This window comes from Salmo salar, chromosome 08 (assembly GCF_965601325.2).
Source record: "Salmo salar chromosome 08, fSalSal1, whole genome shotgun sequence".
Taxonomy (NCBI): Eukaryota; Metazoa; Chordata; class Actinopteri; order Salmoniformes; family Salmonidae; genus Salmo; species Salmo salar.
This window is the reverse complement of record NC_138298.1, coordinates 14,463,437-14,482,844: the sequence shown is the minus strand read 5'-3', so window position 1 is coordinate 14,482,844 and position 19,408 is coordinate 14,463,437. Positions and strand designations below refer to the sequence as shown.

At 41.5% G+C, this 19,408-nt stretch overlaps 2 protein-coding genes and 1 long non-coding RNA gene across 5 annotated transcripts in view; 1 reads left to right on the top strand and 2 right to left on the bottom strand.

Moving 5' to 3' along the window:
- Positions 1-1,851, top strand: part of dnja1 (DnaJ homolog subfamily A member 1) — a 39,772-nt gene extending 37,921 nt beyond the window's left edge. For 2 of the 3 annotated variants that reach the window (XM_045722599.1, XM_014209075.2), the window contains one exon: positions 825-1,844. In XM_045722599.1, coding sequence (XP_045578555.1) covers positions 825-916 — 92 coding nt within the window. In that variant the 3' untranslated portion in view covers positions 917-1,844. 3 annotated transcript variants of the gene reach the window in all.
- Positions 1,852-2,105: 254 nt separating this feature from the next.
- LOC106609994 (uncharacterized) lies at positions 2,106-4,596 on the bottom strand. The gene is made up of 2 exons (XR_001329819.3): positions 2,965-4,596; positions 2,106-2,850 (listed from the first exon to the last, which is right to left on the bottom strand). It is a non-coding gene; the product is annotated as an uncharacterized LOC106609994 (long non-coding RNA).
- Positions 4,597-9,040: 4,444 nt separating this feature from the next.
- LOC106609995 (small ribosomal subunit protein eS6) lies at positions 9,041-18,449 on the bottom strand. The gene is made up of 6 exons (XM_014209078.3): positions 18,355-18,449; positions 17,242-17,373; positions 16,568-16,778; positions 15,909-16,055; positions 9,427-9,584; positions 9,041-9,170 (listed from the first exon to the last, which is right to left on the bottom strand). Exons 1-6 carry the CDS (start codon positions 18,358-18,360, stop codon positions 9,075-9,077), a joined length of 750 nt encoding a protein of 249 aa, XP_014064553.1. The 5' UTR covers positions 18,361-18,449; the 3' UTR covers positions 9,041-9,074.
- Positions 18,450-19,408: the final 959 nt, after the last annotated feature.

Sequence of the window (19,408 nt, the reverse complement as noted above, 5' to 3'; positions counted from 1 at the left end):
TGTTTAAACCCTTGAAGATCTGTGAAGTTATTTGGATTTTTACGAATTATCTTTGAAAGACAGGGTCCTGAAAAAGGGACGTTTCTTTTTTTGCTGAGTTTATATTGGGTTATCTTATTGAAATGGTGTCCTAATTAGGCTGTGACCCCACACAATTGGCCCAGCGCCGTCCGGAGTAGGGGAGGGTTTGGCCGGTGGGCTTTCCTTTGCTCATCGTGCTCTAGCCACTCCTTGTGACGGGCGCCTGCGAGCTGACTCCGCTCTGTCGTCAGTCGAATGGTGTTTCCTCCGCCACATTGGTGTGGATGGCATTCGGGTCAAGCGAGCAGTGTGATAAGAAGTAGGCGGCCAGGCGGGACATGTTTCGGAGGACGCATGACTCGACCTTCGCTTCTCCCGAGCCCATTGAGGACTTGCAGAGATGAGCCAAGGGACCAAATTCGGGGAGAACACAGGGTCTTGTTAATACTGGGATTGGAGACCATCTGGGAATACCAGGTGCCGTAAGCTAAAACAATAAAAAAAAAATATATATATATATATATATTTAAAAAATGGTGTCCTAATTCACTCCCTCAGTTTTAAACTGCCGTAGACAGTATTGTTGTTTTATTAAACCACTGGGAAACTACTGGCCAGTGACCATTTTGTAGTAGCACTTTTATTGTGATTATATGATTGACACTGTAAAGTCTGCACTGTATAACTCGTGCCGTGTTTGCGTTGCTTTGTTACTGTTTCAGTTGGTTCTTAATTTCATGACATTTAAAGAAAAAGTTATGGTGTAGAAATTAAAACCATTTTCCTTTTTGTTTTTTCCAAAGGTGGTATTCCCCGCAGCCAACTTCCTCCCCAAGCACAAGTTGAAGGAGCTAGAGCACTACCTTCCTGCCAAGAGGGAGGCGGAGCAGCCTGAGAGTATGGACGACGACCTCTACATCTACGCCGACCTGGAGGACTGCGACCCGGCCAGAGTAAGACGCAGTCAATACCACTACATGGTGGAGGATGACTACCCGTCTGCTGGTGGGGTCCAGTGCCAGACCTCATAAGACCCCCTCACCTCACTCCAATCTCTAATCGCAGGCCCCTCTGGAAACGTGCACAATCTGCATCTTTAATTTTTTATTCTCTTAACTTACAATGCTAACTGTGGTGCCAAAGCGGTCCTTTGGGCCGGATACCTGGATCTACGTTCCAATGCGACTCGGCTGCCTTTTAGTTGGATCGTGTGCCTGAGTGGATGAAATGGATTTCTGGTTAAATTCCTTAGATTGAGATTTTGGAAGCGCTATGGATGCTGTCACTGACTTAAAAAAAAAAAAAAACATTTTTTTATTAGCAGGTTTTGAACACCCGCTGTCTTTGCTTTGATGTCACAGTGAGTACCGTTGGTGAATTATTTTAATTTTTTTTGTGGCGTCCAAAGGTCATGAAAGAAGATAGTTGGAAGCTATAATTCATGTTTCCTAATTGAATCCTCGCAGTGAAGAACCATATAGGCCTTTGTGCATATTGTTCCATTTTAGAATAATTAAATGTTTTTGTATTACACATTAGCATAGTTGAAAGATACTTGCCAAATATTACACTTGTTTTTATTCATTTTTAATAATGATGTAATCGTGCATGTTTATCTCCATTTCATAAAATGCACATTGTCCTTGTGGTTCTTCATCTGAATCATCCTATCTGCTGTTGTATGGCATACTTGGTTATGTTCAACTGATGATGGAAAAAGTTATTTACCCCATTTGTACGATCTAGAGTTGTCTAATCTGTTTAATTCTACCACTCTTCATGGGAATTAGTCAAACTGTAAATAAACTTTCAATAGGCCTCAAGATGTTCTGCATGTGCTGTGACTGTCACAATTATTTTAAGTGTCTTGGGTGTAAACTTAATGCCTAGTCTTCTACTGCCAAGTTGAAAGTATTCCATTCTTGAAGTCTCATACCTTTTACCTCAGTAAATGGCAGAGGTGGGACCAAGTCATTGTTTTACAAGCAAGTAAGTCTCAAGTCTTAGCACTCAAGTCCCAAGTCAAGACAGACAGTCAAGTCTGAAGTAAAGACCGACAAGTCAAGTTTCGAGTCCTAAACAACTCAATGTGCTCTTCATCAAATTTAATACCATTTCATATTTTTAACGAGTAAGTTAGTATATACAAATCATGAATGCTTTTCCATGGAAATACATGGGTAGCCATGAGAAAGACATCAATATAAAAACAAAATATTGCAGTGCTCTCTCTCCAGATATACTCTAGACACCTAAAACAATCCTGCCATAAAGTTACAATCATTTATTAAAAGGTACATCAAAACAACTGCTACTGAACTTCAAGTAGGCCTACAATTTGAACACTGGCCTGAATGTCTGAGAGAAATACAGATCCCAAAGATGGGAGATAAAACCTGAACATGGAGACTACGTGTGTGTGTGTAATGCATAAAGTTTCATTTTTTCCTCTTATCTTCGGGCCCTATGATGCATTGCATTTGCAAAAAAAACAAATTCAATAAAAGTCTGTCAGTCATTTGTGCACGATGACACCATGGCTGCAGACACGCTCCACCGGAGCACTGGAGGCAGGCTCTGCCAAGACCCTGATGGCCACTCGGACAGTGAAGGAAGAGCCTTCATTGCCCAGAACGAGGGCATTCTGTCCTTCGCATATGTCAAGGTAGTGACTTAGCTGTAGTGCTGGGGTGGTCCCAACAGCTTTCTTCTGCCTCTCACAGTATGCTGCAAACAGCCCTTCTTGTCCAAGACTATGGTCCTCTCGCTCTTCCTCATCAAAAAGAGGCACAGCTTGCTCAGTCCCTGCAGCATCTTGCAGAATCAGTTCTGGAAAAGCATGTAAAAGCAGAAACAAAAAGGCCAGTATTGGTAATGCAGTGGGTTAAACTGAAAAAGTATTATTGTTGCAGTCAATTGGATTAAATTATGATAAAAAGTTACCTTTCACTCTTTGTGCCACCTCCTCCTTGACCAGCACATGGTGCTCCACTCACAGAGGAAAAGCCAGATCCAAGGCAGCTGCTTTGAGGTAGACTGGATCTGAAAAGGAGCAGTGATTCCATCTTGTGTCCTGGCTATTTTCACATTGATGAAGATTCCAAGAAATGTTTTGTTTTGAAATGTTTTTTGTTCTGGAGACTTCTGACCAGGCCGCTCAGGAAATGTACTTGAGGCTTCCGCTGCTCCAGGCGGTGATTCAGGTACAGGACAAGGGGAACAATGGAACTGATTGTGACCATCTTCTCCCCCTGTGTCAAATCTGTTGCTTCTCCAAATGGCTTCAGGATGTCCACCAACTCCTTCAACTTATTCCACTCTCGTACTGTGAACAACAACTCCTTGTGCCCAGCCTTTTCCAGAGCATGACAGAGCTTTAGATGGTCACATTGGATAACTGCCTTCACTTGTCTGTGTTGAGTTCCATCTTTTGTTGACAGCAGCAGGGGTGCCTCAAACACCTCTTTGAATGATGTGCAGCAGTGAGCTCATTTTTGATAACTTTGAAAGAGAAGGAGTCATCACTTGTTTCTTTCAAGCCATCTCCCAACAACAGCTAGAGAGTGTGGGCAAAGCGCTGTAGGCTTGTACACAATCGCCCAACCTTAACACACCCTCTCAGTGTGTGGTTACAGTAGGCTAACGTATGTCAATGGTTTTAGGAACAGCAATAACATCAGGCAGGATTTAGGCTACCAACTGCCTAGCCAGTTGTAGCTCAATCTTGGGTGCAATGATCATGTTCCCGCACTGACTGACTGTGCATGCTCATTGATTTAACGTTACGTTAGACTACATGCTACACTAGCAAAGTTATATATAGCTGTCGGCTATATTAGCCACGACTTAAAGTTCTTTGCGCAGCTTCAAATCTTGGACAAAGTTGGAAGTTGTTGCGCCTCCGTCTGTAACCTCAGTAAATTGCAATCCGTTTTTTGTTGACTACAGCGTAGTCTTTATATCCGAAAATAATAATTTTGGGTATCATCTTTCCAAGGGCTCCGTCTGAATTCACCCATCGACGTTCCTGTGCACTGCCACACGCAACGTTTTCTCCGCTGGCACAATTTGATTGGCTGCTGTCCGATTCAAACTGTAATCCGTTAAATGAAGAGTTGATGCGCTGCACACTTTTTTTAATGGCGTCGTTTTTAATATTTAGGCTTGGGGAGGGTATCAAGTCAGTTCGAGTCAAAAGGCTCAAGTCCAAGTTAAGTCACGAGTCATTGGTGTCAGTCGAGTTGCAAGTCTTTTGATTTTGTCAAATCGAGTCTAAAATCATTATTTGTGACTCGAGTCTAAGTCATGTGACTCGAGTCCACACCTCTGGTAAATGGTGTGCTTGTTGTGAAGCCTTGGGGCTATGCACAATGTTCAAAGGCAATGTTCCTGCATTGTCGGAAACCAAATTCACAGTAAACGCTGCATACAGTGCATTTGGAAAGTATTCAGACCCCTTGACTTTTTCCACATATTGTTACTTTACAGCCTTATTCTAAAATTGATTAAATTGTATTTGTTCTCAATCTACACACAATACCCCATGACAAAGCAAAAACAGGTTTTTAGACATTTTTACAAATGTATTAAAAATGTAACATTTACATAAGTATTCAGACTAGGGCTGGGCGGTATACCGTATTTTACTATATACCTGTATTTATGCACGGACCGATTTGGGTTTTTACTCTACTTTCTACAACGGTATTTTAATGTTTGGTTTGTTAAATGTGATGTGTGTAACGTCCATTTTTATAGTTTACTCCGCTACTTGAGTCATCTCTCTCTCTCTCTCATATATATATATACCGCTTTCCACACAGGCCTAGTCATTCAAGGAACGCATATGTTGTTGCTTGACCACGAGACACTTTCGTTCAGTCTGCATGGTCAATGCAACAATGTTGATGACAACGATGTTGTTTCCATTTAATATAAATCCACAAGCATTCTATAATTACAATATTAGTTTTGTGTTTCTTACATCTGCAAACAGCTAGTTTGTATTTTCATAGCAAGTTAAGCTAAATCGTGTTAGCCACTAATGCTAATAGCTGGCTATCCATGGCATTTTCATTCGTCATGTACTGTATTCAAAGTACCCACTATTGTTTATATTCTAACTATAGAATTATAATAAACATTCTATTTCCATGATTCCAAAAGTTCACCCAAGTGTTTATCTAAATCGCAATTGCAACATTTGGTTAAAAATAAGGCCTAGTATTTTTTTATCATATTGTGGCAGTATGGAAATTATCTCAAATGAGTGGAAATGCAGAAATTGATGGAAATGCAGGAAATTATTTTAGGTTGAAGTTGAATTTAACAGTATAAAACAATCCAAATGGAGAAAGACCCATTGAAATAATTTAGAATATGTGTTGCCACCCAATGGTCACGCACTACTCATAAAGCAAATTTAGAACTTTTAATCAAAAACATAAAATATGGTCAAAAATTTGAAAAATACCATGATATGATATTTTGGCCACATCGCCCAGCCCTAATTCAGACCTTTAACTCAGTACTTTGTTGAAGCACCTTTGGCAGTGATTACAGCCTCGAGTCTTGTTGGGTATGACGCTACAAGCTTGGTATAACCTGTATTTGGGGAGTTTCTCCCATTCCTCTCAAGCTCTGTCAGGTTGGATGGGGAGTGTCGCTGAACAGCTATTTTCAGGTCTCTCCAGAGGAGTTTGATTGGGGCCACTCAAGGACATTCAGACACTTGTCCCGAAGCCACTCCTGCTTTGTCTTGGCTGTGTGCTTAGGGTTGTCCTGTTGGAAGGTGACACTTAGCCCCAGTCTGAGGTCCTGAGCGCTCTTGAGCAGGTTTTCATCTAGGATCTCTCTGTACTTTGAAAAACATCCCCATATCATGTTTCTGTCACCACCATGCTTCACAGTAAGGATGGTGCCAGGTTTCCTCTAGATGTGACGCTTGGCATTCAGGCCAAAGAGTTCAATCTTGGTGCCTTTTGGCAAACTCCAAGCGGGCTGTCGTGTGCATTTTACTGAGGAGTCGCTTCCGCCTGGCCACTACCATAAAGGCCTGATTGGTGCAGAGATGGTTGTCCCTTTTGGAAGGTTCTCCCATCTCCACAGAGGAACTCTGGAGCTCCAACCGTGTTCTTGGTCACCACACTGAAAAAGTGTGGTGACCTCCCCTGATTGCTCAGTTTGGCCGGGGGGCCAGCTCTAGGAAGAGTCTTGGTGGTTCCAAACGTCTTCCATTTAAGAATGATGGAGGCCACTGTGTTCTTGGGGACCTTCAGTGCTGCTGAAGTTTTTTGGTACCCTTGCCCAGATCTGTGCCTGGACACAATCCTGTCTCGGGGGCTCTACTGAAAATTCCTTCTACCTCACGGCTTGGTTTTTGCTCTGACATGCATTGTCAACTGTGGGACCTTATATAGACAGGTGTGTGCATTTCCAAATCATGTCTAATCAATTGAATTTACCATAGGTGGACTCGAATTAAGTTGTAGAAACATCAAGGATGGTCAATTGAAATAGGATGCACCTGAACTCAATTGAGTCTCACAGCAAAGGGTCTGAATACTTATGTAAATATTTTGGTTTTATTTTTTATACATTTGCAAAAATAAAAAAAAATAACTTTGCTTTGTCTTTGAGGATTTTTATTTAATCTATTTTAGAATTAGGCTGTAACATAACTAAATGTGGAAAAGGTCAAGGGTTCTGAATACTTTCCAAATGCACAATCATGTAATCTTTTTCTGGGCTTGGGCTCGTTACATGTCATTAATGTAGGGCTTCTAAAATGTATTTTATATATGGCTCAGGTAGCATCTTCATGTTGATCAAAGCTCTAATCAAATCCAGACTTAAAAAAAATAAATTGGGTCATCTCACGCCCCTGACTCGGGATAGGCAAATGTTGAGAGCCGTGCGTCCTCCGAAACACAACCCAACCAAGCCCCACCGCTTCTTGACACTTAACCCAGAAGCCAGCCACACCAATGTGTCGGCGGAAACACTGTACACCTGGCAACCGTGTCAGCGTGCACTGCGCCCGCCACAGGAGTCACTAGTGTGCGATGGGACAAGGACATCCCTGCCGGCCAAACCCTCCCCTAACCTGGACGACGCTAGGCAAATTGTGCGCCACCCAATGGGTCTCCCGGTCATGGCCAGCTGCGACAGAGCCTGGATTCGAACCCAGAATCGCTAGTGGCACAGCTAGCACTGCGTGCCTTGTGCCACTCGGGAGGCCCTCCAGACATATTTATACGCGTTATAATGCTTTTGAATGACATACCGGGTTACCCAGAAAAAAAGTGATTGATTCTCAGGATGGGACATATGTAAAATACCAGGAAAATATTCAATCCTGGTGTACACAGCCATCTTGTCTATTTCAAATCCTCTCTCAGTGCTCATGCCATGCAGCACTTTGGGGTGGACCCACCCGCCTCAATGAGAGAAGAGTTTAAATAGACATGATGGCAGCGTACAATTGTTGGATTAGCTATTTTAAATAAACGCAGCATTTTCTAAATTCAAATGCACCACCTGCAACTGGAAACATTTTAGAAGATACGCTTGGCCGAATCGAGAACGAAGATAGTATTGCCAGGTTAAGGTTGGCCAAATTCGCTGTGCTATACCAAACAGTAACTTCCAGTTAAATCACATCTGATGTAACAATCTGTATCAACTGCAGGCCTGGAGTTCAACTGAACAGTCACAGCTCTCTCGGAGTATGCACTTATCACCAGAGGTGTATAAAGCACTGGATTTGACGGTGGAAAGCACAAAAAAATTTAGAGTACTTTTGGGTGTCATGAAAATCAGAATAGGAAATTCATAAGTCTTTAGGAATGTAGTGAATTGAAAGTTGTAATAAATATAAATAATAAAGTACAGATACCTCAAACTACTTAACTAGTATTTTAAAGTACTTTACACCAGTGGTGCATGAGTGGAAATGAGGTTACGTCAAAAGGTCTAGCCTGTTAACCAAGCCAGGCAAAATGATCAGTGCTGAAAAATCTGCGCACAGGAGCAAAGCTCCACGTTAACCGTCACATCCCAGTCTTGACTGATGCTACACCAGTTGTTACATGCGTCTGTCCACGAGCTTGAGATCAAACGAATGCCATGGGATCCTTCCCACAATATTGTGTACCACTTGACCGGTACCTCATTCAAATTAAATCATACTCTATTGGTATACAACACCAGCATGCATCCATCAACCTGACACCCACAGCATGAATGATCCAGTTGCCAACCTTTTTAATTCCTAATTTGACAATAAATTCATCCCGTTCTGTGGATGTTATCCATGCCTCAGGACATCCTCCTCGAATTTTCTACCAGAGCGTCCATGTAGTTTCTCCCCAGTCAGTATATCTGGGTCACTTTATGGCTGCATTTACACAGGCAGCCCAAGCTCGGATTGGCTAAAATACCAACTGAAAAAGATCAGAATGGGACTGCTCGTCTTAGAGCAGCCTTAGTCTCTTGTCCACAAACATTTTCAGATCCTGTTTCAGCACAGTGGAAGTGCAGAACTAATATTGACACACACTAAGGGGACAATTGAATTTAACAGAAGAGAATCTGAAATGTAGTTATGTATATGCAAAAGTTCCAAGTCAGTTCAATGACACACAAACCAATTTTTTTCAGTCTGGCCCCAGCTTCAGGCACATCAGCATGAGTGTCATGCGATCTTCGTTCATTACCATGGCATCCAAAGGATGGCCACAGTTTAATGAGAATCCACTCCAGAGCATAGCAGTGGTTACCTACATTTATTTACAATTGCCCTTTGGTCGGTGGTAGTCATTAAAACAGATACCATCACAAGTCTTGTTTTCTACAGCCCCTTTACAGATTAGACTTTAGTGTTCAATTATTTAGCAGTTTTGAGAGCCATGGAGCCTCTTAGGGATGTGACCAATCAATAGAAATACAATCAGGATGCGTTTCAGGCATGGACATTCTTTTTGATGTATGAAACACTGAATAGACACCAGAAACAGAATTTCAGCGAAACATTTTTAATTCAATTCCACATTTCACTTCTGGCTGGACTCAGATTTGGATGCGGAGGCCCTAAGGGAGGAGAGACGGCGCCTTTTGGCGATCTGTTCCTGGCGCTTCTCCTTAGCCTCCTACAAACAAACGAGATTTGTTAGTCTTCCTACGGACTAAAAGTTATTCAATGGCAATGTTGCTGACGTCATGGGTGATTGTATACCTATGGACATTTCAATTGTAATATTTTAACCATTTTATGACTCAACTTGAAACCATATCAACTCGCTTGCAATCGTAGGAATAAAATGGGATTCACAACATTCATTACACATTAGAACAGATAATGACTAATATTATAGCTAAATGCCTTAGTGGTCTCCCTTTCCATACCTTCATCCTCTTGGCCAGCAGCTTGGCGTATTCGGAAGCCTCCTCTTTGTTCTTCTGGGTGCGCTGTTTCTTCAGGGCAATGCGGCGGCGCTTGTGCTGGAGCACACGGGGTGTCACCAGCCTCTGAATCCTGGGAGCCTTGGTCCTGGGCTTCTTACCTTCAAAAGGTTGGGGAGGAGAGGTGTTATCAGTGGCATTTACTACAAAGCATGAACAAAGGAAAAATAGTTATGGGTTTCAGTGTTTATGAAATGTCTGTCCAACTTTGAGATTGAGAGTTGTAGCTGTTATTCATTCTAGCCAGTATTCCCAAATGTTGAATAGTTCGACCATTTTGTGCCTGTCAACTCATTTGCCCAACCAATGACAGACAAAATGTCCCATTCATTTCTAAAATGTCCCACACAAAATTAGAAGTTGCCTCAAATCAGATTTTAATAAATACACTTATTGAATGGCGACTTATTGGGAGAGCATTGCAGTTCAACCAGCCATGGTCAGAGGGTAAGGTTGCATCTGGCAAAGCAGCTCTGTAGTTTGTGGCACAACACTGTCCCTCCTTAGAGACTACAGACCAGCCAGAAAGGGTCTACTGGTGTGCCAGACAACTTTTGCACAATTTGGCAAGGAGAAATATTAGGAGTTTTAAAAACAGAAATCATAGTCAAGAGTTCACGAGCACCGATGTGCTAAGCTTGTTACCGATCCATTCATTAACTTCTTTGGGGTAGGGGGCAGTATTTTCACATCCAGATGAAAAGCATGCCCAGAGTAAACTGCCTGCTACTCAGGCCCAGAAGCTAGGATATGCATATTATATAGTATAGTAGTAGATTTGGAAAGAAAACTCTGAAGTTTCTAAAACTGTTTGAATGATGTCTGAGTATAACAGAACTCATATGGCAGGCAAAAACATGAGAAAAATCCAACCAGGAAGTGGTAAATCTGAGGTTTGTAGTTTTTCAAGTGATTGCCTATCCAATAAAGTGTCTGTGGGGTCAGATTGCACTTCCTAAGGCTTCCACTAGATGTCAACAGTCTTTAGAAGCCTGAAACAACGTTCTACTGTGAACCGGGAGAGAATAAGAGCTGTTTGAACCAGGGGTCTGGCTGAAAGCCATTAGTTTAGTCACGCGCGTGGCTGTGAACACGAGCTCCGTTCCCTTTCATTTCTAAAGACAAAGGAATTGTCCGGTCAGAATATTATTGAAGATTTATGATAACTTCCTAAAGATTGATTATATACACATCGTTTGACATGTTTCTACAAAGTTTAATAGAACTATTTTGACTTTGTCTGGACTTGTGCATTTGGATTAGTAAAGTAAACGCGCAAACAAAAAGGAGGTATTTGGACACAAAGATGAACTTTATCGAACAAAACAAACATTTATTGTGGAACTGGGATTCCTGGGAGTGCATTCCGATAAAGATCAAAGGTAAGTGAATATTTATAATGCCATTTCTGACTTTTGTTGACTCCACAACATGGCTGGTATCTGTATGGCTTGTTTTGGTAGCTGAGCGCTGCACTCAGATTATGGTATGGTGTGCTTTTGCCGTAAAGCTTTTTTGAAATCTGACACAGCGATTGCATTAACCTGTTGGGGCTAGGGGGCAGTATTTGCACGGCCGGATAAAAAAAAAATACCCAATTTAGTCTGGTTACTACTCCTGCCCAGTAACTAGAATATGCATATAATTAGTAGATTTAGATAGAAAACACCCTAAAGTTTCTAAAACTGTTTGAATGGTGTCTGAGTATAACAGAACTCATATGGCAGTCAAAACCCTGAGACAAATCCTAACAGGAAATGGAAATCTGATGTGTGGAAATCACTTCAAACATTTGCCATTGAAACACACAGGGGCTTATTAATCATTTAGCACTTCCTAAGGCTTCCACTAGATGTCGACAGTCTTCACAAAGTGGTTTGAGTCTTCTATGGTACAAACTGACCCAAAGAGAGGCTGTGGAACTTGGTCACAGGGGGAGGGCCATTTACTACAATGACGCGGCCGCCCATGGCTACCCTCCCCTTTCGAAACGTTTAGTAAGACAATGCAATCGTCCGCCTTGAATATTACTGAAGCTCTGGTTGAAAAAGGCCCTAAAGATTTATGTTATACAACGTTTGAACGAACTTAAATATATATTTTTTGCACATTCGTGACGACAAGTCCCACGCACTACGGTACATTTTGAGTAGCTTTCGGAACGCGCTAACAAGAAGGAACTATTGGGACATAAATTATCAACTTTTTCGAACAAAACTACATTTGTTGTGGACCTGGGATTCCTGGAAGTGCCTTCTGATGAAGATAATCAAAGGTAAGGGAATATTTACAATAGTATTTTTGATGGTTCCAAGATGGAGCTAACATGAATCGCCTAGCCTATTTTTCGGAGCATATCACGTCGTTTATTGCAAAGTGTGATTTCCCAGTAAAGTTATTTTTAAATTACATTTAAATCTGGCAAAGCGGTGGCATTCACGAGATGTTAATCTATAATTCTTTGAATGACAATATTACATTTTAACAATGTTTTCGAATAGTAATTTTGTAAATTGTAGCGCTGATTCACCGGAAGCATTTGAGGGAAAAGATTTTCTGAACGTCACCCGCCAATGTAAAATGCTGTTTTTATATATAAATATGAACTTTATCGAACAAGAAATGCATGTATTGTGAAACATGATGTCCTAGGAGTGTCATCTGATGAAGATTGTCAAAGGTTAGTGCAGCATTTAGCTGTGTTTTGGGTATTTGTGATGCATCTAGTTGCTTTGAAAATGGCTGTGATTATTTCTGGCTGGTTACTCTCCTAACAATCTAATGATTTGCTTTTGCTGTAAAGCCTTTTTGAAATCGGACAACGTGGTTCGATTCAGGAGAGTTGTATCTATAATGGTGTAAAATAGTCATATGTTTGAGAAATTGAAGTTATAGCATTTATGAGGTTTTGTATTTCCCGCGACGCGATTCCACTGGCTGTTGACTAGGGTGGGACGCTTGCCCAGACAGGTTAAGAAGTTTCTTTAATCCTATGCATAAAACTTGTATCTTTCATCAACATTTATGATGAGTATTCCTGTAAATTGATGTGGCTCTCTGCAAAATCACCGGATGTTTTGGAGTTAAAACATTACTGAACATAACGCGCCAATGTAAACTAGATTTTTGGATATAAATATGAACTTTAGCAAACAAAACATACATGTATTGTGTAACATGAAGTCCTATGAGTGCCATCTGATGAAGATCAAAGGTTAGCGATTCATTTCTCTTTATTTCTGCTTTTTGTGACTCCTCTCTTTGGCTGGAAAATGGCTGTTTTTTGTTACTAGGCGCTGACCTAACATAATGGCATGGTATGCTTTCACCGGAAAGCCTTTTTGAAATCGGACACTGTAGTTGGATTAACGAGAAGTTTATCTTTAAAATGGTGTATAATACTTGTATGTTTGAGGAATTTTAATTGAGATTTCTGTTTGAATTTGGCGCCCTGCACCGTCACTGGATGTTGGTCAGTTGGGAAGTTAGCGTCCCACGTACCCTAGAGGTTAACCTGTTTGGGATAGGGGGCAGTATTTTCACAGCCGGATAAAAAACATACCCGATTCAATCTGGTTATTACTCCTGCCCAGAAACTAGAATATGCATATAATTAGTAGATTTGGATAGAAAACACCCTACAGTTTCTAAAACTGTTTGAATGGTGTCTGTGAGTATAACATAACTCATATGGCAGGCCAAAACCTGAGAAGATTCTATATGGGAAGTGCCCTGTCTGACCATTTCTTGGCCTTCTGTAGCCTCTTTATCGAAAATACAGGATCTCTGCTGTAACGTGACATTTTCTAAGGCTTTCATTGGCTCTCAGAAGGCACCAGAACGTTGAATGATAACTCTGCAGTCTCTGGGCGAAAAACAGTAGGGGTTTTGGAGAGTGGTACTTCTGCGAACAATGGCACTGGTGCGCGCGTGCATGTGACGACTCCATTTTCTTCTTTCAGTGTTTGAACGGATACAACGTCTCCGGGTTGGAATATTATCGCTATTTTACGAGAAAAATAGCATAAAAATTGATTTTAACCTGTTAGGGCTAGGGGGCAGTATTGACACGGCTGGATAAAAAACATACCCGATTTAATCTGGTTACCACTCCTACCCAGTAACTAGAATATGCATATACTTATTACATATGGATAGAAAACACCCTAAAGTTTCTAAAACTGTTTGAATGGTGTCTGTGAGTATAACAGAACTCAAATGGCAGGTCAAAACCTGAGAGATTCCTTTACAGGAAGTGGCCTGTCTGACCATTTCTTGAACTTCTTTTCCATCTCTATCTTTTACTAAGGATCTCTGCTCTAACGTGACACTTCCCACGTCGTCCATAGGCGCTCAGAGCCCGGGAAAAAAGAGAATGTCGTCATTCCAGCCCCAGGCTGAAACACATTATCGCCTTTCTCAAGTGGCCGATCAAGGGACTCTGGGCTTATGCGCGTGACCCGACCGCCCCCGCCTTTGTGATTTTTTCCTCTGTTTGCCGAAAAGGAGATTCCCTGTCGGAATATTATCGCTTTTCTATGAGAAAAATGGCGTAAAAATTGATTTTAAACAGCGGTTGACATGCTTCGAAGTACGGTAATGGAATATTTAGAATTTTATTGTCACGAATTGCGCCATGCGCGCGACACTTCTTTACCATTTCGGATAGTGTCTGGAACGCACAAACAAAATGCCGCTATTCGGATATAACGATGGATTATTTTGGACCAAACCAACATTTGTTATTGAAGTAGCAGTCCTGGGTGTGCATTCTGACGAAGACAACAAAAGGTAATCAAACTTTTATAATAGTAAATATGATTATGGTGAGTGCTAAACTTGCCGGGTGTCTAAATAGCTAGCCCGTGATGCCTGGGCTATGTACTTAGAATATTGCAAGATGTGCTTTCACCAAAAAGCTATTTTAAAATCGGACATATCGAGTGCATAGAGGAGGTCTGTATCTATAATTCTTAAAATAATTGTTATGCTTTTTGTGAACGTTTATCGTGAGTAATTTAGTAAAATGTTAGCGAATTCCCCGGAAGTTTGCGGGGGGTATGCTAGTTCTGAACGTCACATGCTAATGTAAAAAGCTGGTTTTTGATATAAATATGAACTTGATTGAACAAAACATGCATGTATTGTATAACATAATGTCCTAGGGTTGTCATCTGATGAAGATCATCAAAGGTGAGTGCTGCATTTAGCTGTCTTCTGGGTTTTGGTGACATTATATGCTGGCTTGAAAAATGGGTGTCTGATTATTTCTGGCTTGGTACTCTGCTGACATAATCTAATGTTTTGCTTTCGTTGTAAAGCCTTTTTGAAATCGGACATTGTGGTTAGATTAACGAGAGTCTTATCTTTAAATAGCTGTAAAATAGTCATATGTTTGAGAAATTTAAGTAATAGGATTTTTAAGGTTTTGAAAATCGCGCCACAGGCTGCAAGTGGCTGTTACGTAGGTGGGACGAATTCGTCCCGCCTAGCCCAGAGAGGTTAAACAGCATTTGACATGCTTCGAAGTACGGTAATGGAATATTTTTACCTTTTTTGTCACGAAACGCGCCGGCGCGTCACCCTTCGGATAGTGATTTGAACGCACGAACAAAACGGAGCCATTTGGATATAACTATGGATTATTTGGAACCAAAACAACATTGGTGGTTGAAGTAGAAGTCCTGGGAGTGCATTCTGATGAAGAACAGCAAAGGTAATCCAATTTTTCTTATAGTAAATCTGAGTTTGGTGGGTGTCAAAATAGCTAGCCGTGATGGCCGGGCTATCTACTCAGAATATTGCAAAATGTGCTTTCACCGAAAAGCCATTTTAAAATCGGACACCGCGATTGCATAAAGGAGTTCTGTATCTATAATTCTTAAAATAATTGTTATGTTTTTTGTCAACGTTTATCGTGAGTAATTTAGTAAATTCACCGGAAGTTTTCGGTAGGTATGCTAGTTCTGAACCAAACATGCTAATGTAAAAAGCTGGTTTTTGATATAAATATGAACTTGATTGAACAAAACATGCATGTATTGTATAACATAATGTCCTAGGAGTGTCATCTGATGAAGATCAAAGGTTAGTGCTGCATTTAGCTGTGGTTTTGGTTTTTGTGACATATATGCTAGCTTGAAAAATGGGTGTGTGATTATTTCTGTCTGGGTACTCTGCTGACATAATCTAATGTTTTGCTTTCGTTGTAAAGCCTTTTTGAAATCGGACAATGTGGTTAGATAAAGAGAGTCTTGTCTTTAAAATGGTGTAAAATAGTCATATGTTTGAAAAATTGAAGTTTTTGCATTTGAGGTATTTGTAATTCGCGCCACTCTATACCATTGGATATTGGTGAGGCGTTCCGCCAGCGGAACATCTGTCCCTAACAGGTCAGAACCACTTAGAAGCAGTGTTGGCCTCACCTTCTTTAGTCAGTGGTCTCCTCACAACATACTGCCTGACATCGTCCTCCTTGGCCAAGTTGAAGAGCTTGCGGATCTTGCTGGCCCTCTTGGGTCCCAAGCGGCGGGGCACGGTGCTGTCGGTCAGGCCGGGGATGTCCTTCTCGCCTGGGAGATGGAGGAAAAAGTGAGGCCACTAGATTCAAAACAGTCTATACAGAATCACCAGCCATATGGTTAACCACATCCAAGCGCTGGCAGCGGGAGCAGAACAGCACTGATGATGTTCAAGTTAGTTTCAATGGTAAATAGTTGTGAAACATGCACATGTCGTTTTCCTTAATGTGTTTTGTCATTTTGTTTAAGGTATATTATGTGTTTGATGCAGCAATAATCTGTAAAAAAAAAAACACAAGACCTAGTCTCAATAGGACTTCCCTGTCAAAATAAAGGTTTAATAAAAAATGTATAACCTTCAAAACAACCAAATGTTAAACAGTGAAAGGCTTGGGAGAGCGTTGCAGTTCAACCAGCCATGGTCAGAGGGTCAGGTTGCATCTGGTAAAGCAGCTCTGCAGTTTCTGTAGCACAACACTGTCCCCCCTTTGAGGCTAGACCAGCCAGAAAGGGTCTACTAAGGTGTGCCAGAGCAAGTGGTTACCATCATTACAACTCCATACCTTTCTTGATGATAACCAAGTTGAGCACACTGAGGTTGGCATCAACAATGCAGCCACGGACAGACTTGCGTTTGCGCTCTCCTGTCCTACGGGGGCGGTAACAGGAATGGCCCTTGGCAAGCAACAAGCGCACACGGCCGTGGGTCAGCACACCCTGCTTCATGGGGAAGCCCTGCTTGTCATTGCCTCCGCTGATGCGCACCATGTAGCCCTGGGAGAGATGTGCAAAAATCAAGAAAAACTTGTCCTGTACAAGGACCTGTTGATCACACAACAGTTAGACATTTCTTTAGTGGAATTTAATAGGAAAAGGCTTGGGAGAGCAATGAAGTTCAACCAGCCATGGTCAGAGGGTCAGGTTGCATCTGGTAAAGCAGCTCTGCAGTTTCTGTGGCACAACACTGTCCCCCCTTTGAGGCTAGACCAGCCAGAAAGGGTCTACTAAGGTGTGCAAGATCATGTTGAGTTGAACACGAGCAGTATCAACATTGTTTCAAGAGACTGGAATCCAAGGCATTAAGTTGACTATTCCAAAATTTCCCAAAGTTAGTCAATGAGCTTGACAAAGTGAAGACCACAATCACTAGCTTGGGACTAATTCATTTAACTATATCAAAAAAACTTAACCAGAAGGATCTGAAAACTGAGCAGCTTTCTTAGGGACCACAGCTTACCTTCCACTCATCTCCCAGGGGATCAGCAGCCACCTCTGTGGCCATACGCTTCTCATAAAAGGTTCGCAGCTTGCGCTCATCATCAACTTCAATGAGCTTCTGACAGCCAGTGGCAGGAAACGAGATATTCAGCTGAGAGACAGACATACAGATCAGTGGGTTGTTGGTTGATCAGATGTAGCAAGCCTTCCAAGTTGAGGACATAGTAATGTACATCAGGCAGATTACTTGCTAGACGAGCACCTTGCACCTAAGCTACCCATCCATAACAAATTTAGATTAGTCGAATAATTAACTACTACAGTAGCCTAACCACATGTTAGTATTACATTTACATTTTAGTGATTTAGCAGACGCTCTTACCCAGAGCAACTTACAGTAGTGAATGCATACATTTCATTTCACGCATTTTTTTTTTGTACTGGCCCCCCGTGGGAATCGAACCCACAACCCTGGCGTTGCAAACACCATGCTCTACCAACTGAGCCACAGGGAAGCAGTATGGCGAGACCTCTGACTATAAACGGGATGCTGGCAATTGGAAGATACTAGCATGTTGGCTAGTTAATGCAATTGGTTTAACTCTTGTTAGCTAGTTTCCTAGAAACAAGATTAGTTATACAGAACACGGGATGCACGTGAATTTTTGTCACGGGAAATTAATTCGGCAGGTACACTATTTGGAACGATCAAATGACACGCAGTGAAGTAGCTAGTTAAGCGACGTTGGAAGCCAGTTGGCCAGAAGTGGCCTTGAGGGTGACTACGTTGCAACTAACAAACTTGCAACGGATTCGCGAAATATGGGCGTGTGAACAAACCCACATCAACGATAATATTCGTATCCCCCCCAAGAACAGCTTAAGATACTTTGTTGCCGTTATATGAATGACGCCCGGCAAACATGCATGCACCCGGACATATTTTCAGGTTCACGTACTAACGTTGTCAGCAATAGCTGCTAGCAACAAAATCAATATGCATCCTAAAAGACGATGCAATATCTGACTAAACCAGATACGGTTTTATAATATTTTAATGGACTACTTCAATTCGGCCTGGTCATTAACAGGGAGAGATTTGTTATTTAGAAGATGAGTTGACTTCTCTTACCTTCATTTTGTAAAACTGACTCTACAACAGCCTGCCACCGAAAAGAGACCGGATATCCGCCTCGCAGTCTCACATAGGCAACATAAGCTATCGCGATAACACGTGATGAAGTTACGTCTTTGCGTTTTTCTCATATTAATCATTTTTTATTATTATTTTTATTTCACTTTTATTTAACCAGTTAGGATAGTTGAGAACAAGTTCTCATTTACAACTGTGACCTGGCCATGACAAAGCAAAGCAGTGCGACACAAACAACAACACAGAGTTACACATGGAATAAACAAGCCTACAATAACACAATAGAAAAAAGAAAGTCTATATACAGTGTGTGCAAATGGCGTGAGGAGGTAAGGCAATAAATAGGCCTTAGTAGCGAAGTAATTACAATTTAGCAAATCAACACTGGAGTGATAGATGTGCAGATGATGATGTGCAAGTAGAAATACTGGTTTGCAAAAGAGCAGAAAAGTAAATAAAAACAATATGGGGATGAGGTAGGTAGATTTGATGGGCTATTTACAGATTGGCTATGTACAACAGCAGCGATCGGTTAGCTGCTCAGATAGCTGATGTTTAAAGTTAGTGAGGGAAATATGTCTCCAGCTTGAGCGTTTTTGCAATTCGTTCCAGTCATTGGCAGCAGAGAACTGGAAGGAAAGGCGGCCAAAGGAGGTGTTGGTTTTGGGGATAACCAGTGAGATATACCTGCTGGAGCATGTATAGGTGGGTGTTGTTATCGAGACCAGTGAGCTAAGGCGGAGCTTTACCTAGCAAAGACTTATAGATGATTCATCAGCATTTTAAACTTCATGCATAAATGTAATGGAAACATTCAGTTTAATACTCCTAAATGAAACATGTAAATATAAAACTAAATCCTCCATGAACCTGGTCTCTAATAATTACATTTTTTTACCAGGCAAGTCAGTTAAGAACAAATTCTTATTTACAATGACAGCCTACCCCAGCCAAACCTGGTCCAATTGTGCACCACCCTATGGGACTCCCAATCATGGCCAGATGTGATTCAGCCTGGATTCAAACCATGGAC

Excerpts from the sequence above, each read along its gene's own strand:
- LOC106609995 (XM_014209078.3), bottom strand. Across the intron at positions 9,585-15,908 it reads GAGACCACTGACTAAAGAAG|GTAAGAAGCCCAGGACCAAG; the intron begins GTGAGGCCAACA and ends AACCTTTTGAAG. Across the intron at positions 9,171-9,426 it reads TGCTGGCCAAGAGGATGAAG|GAGGCTAAGGAGAAGCGCCA; the intron begins GTATGGAAAGGG and ends GTTTGTTTGTAG.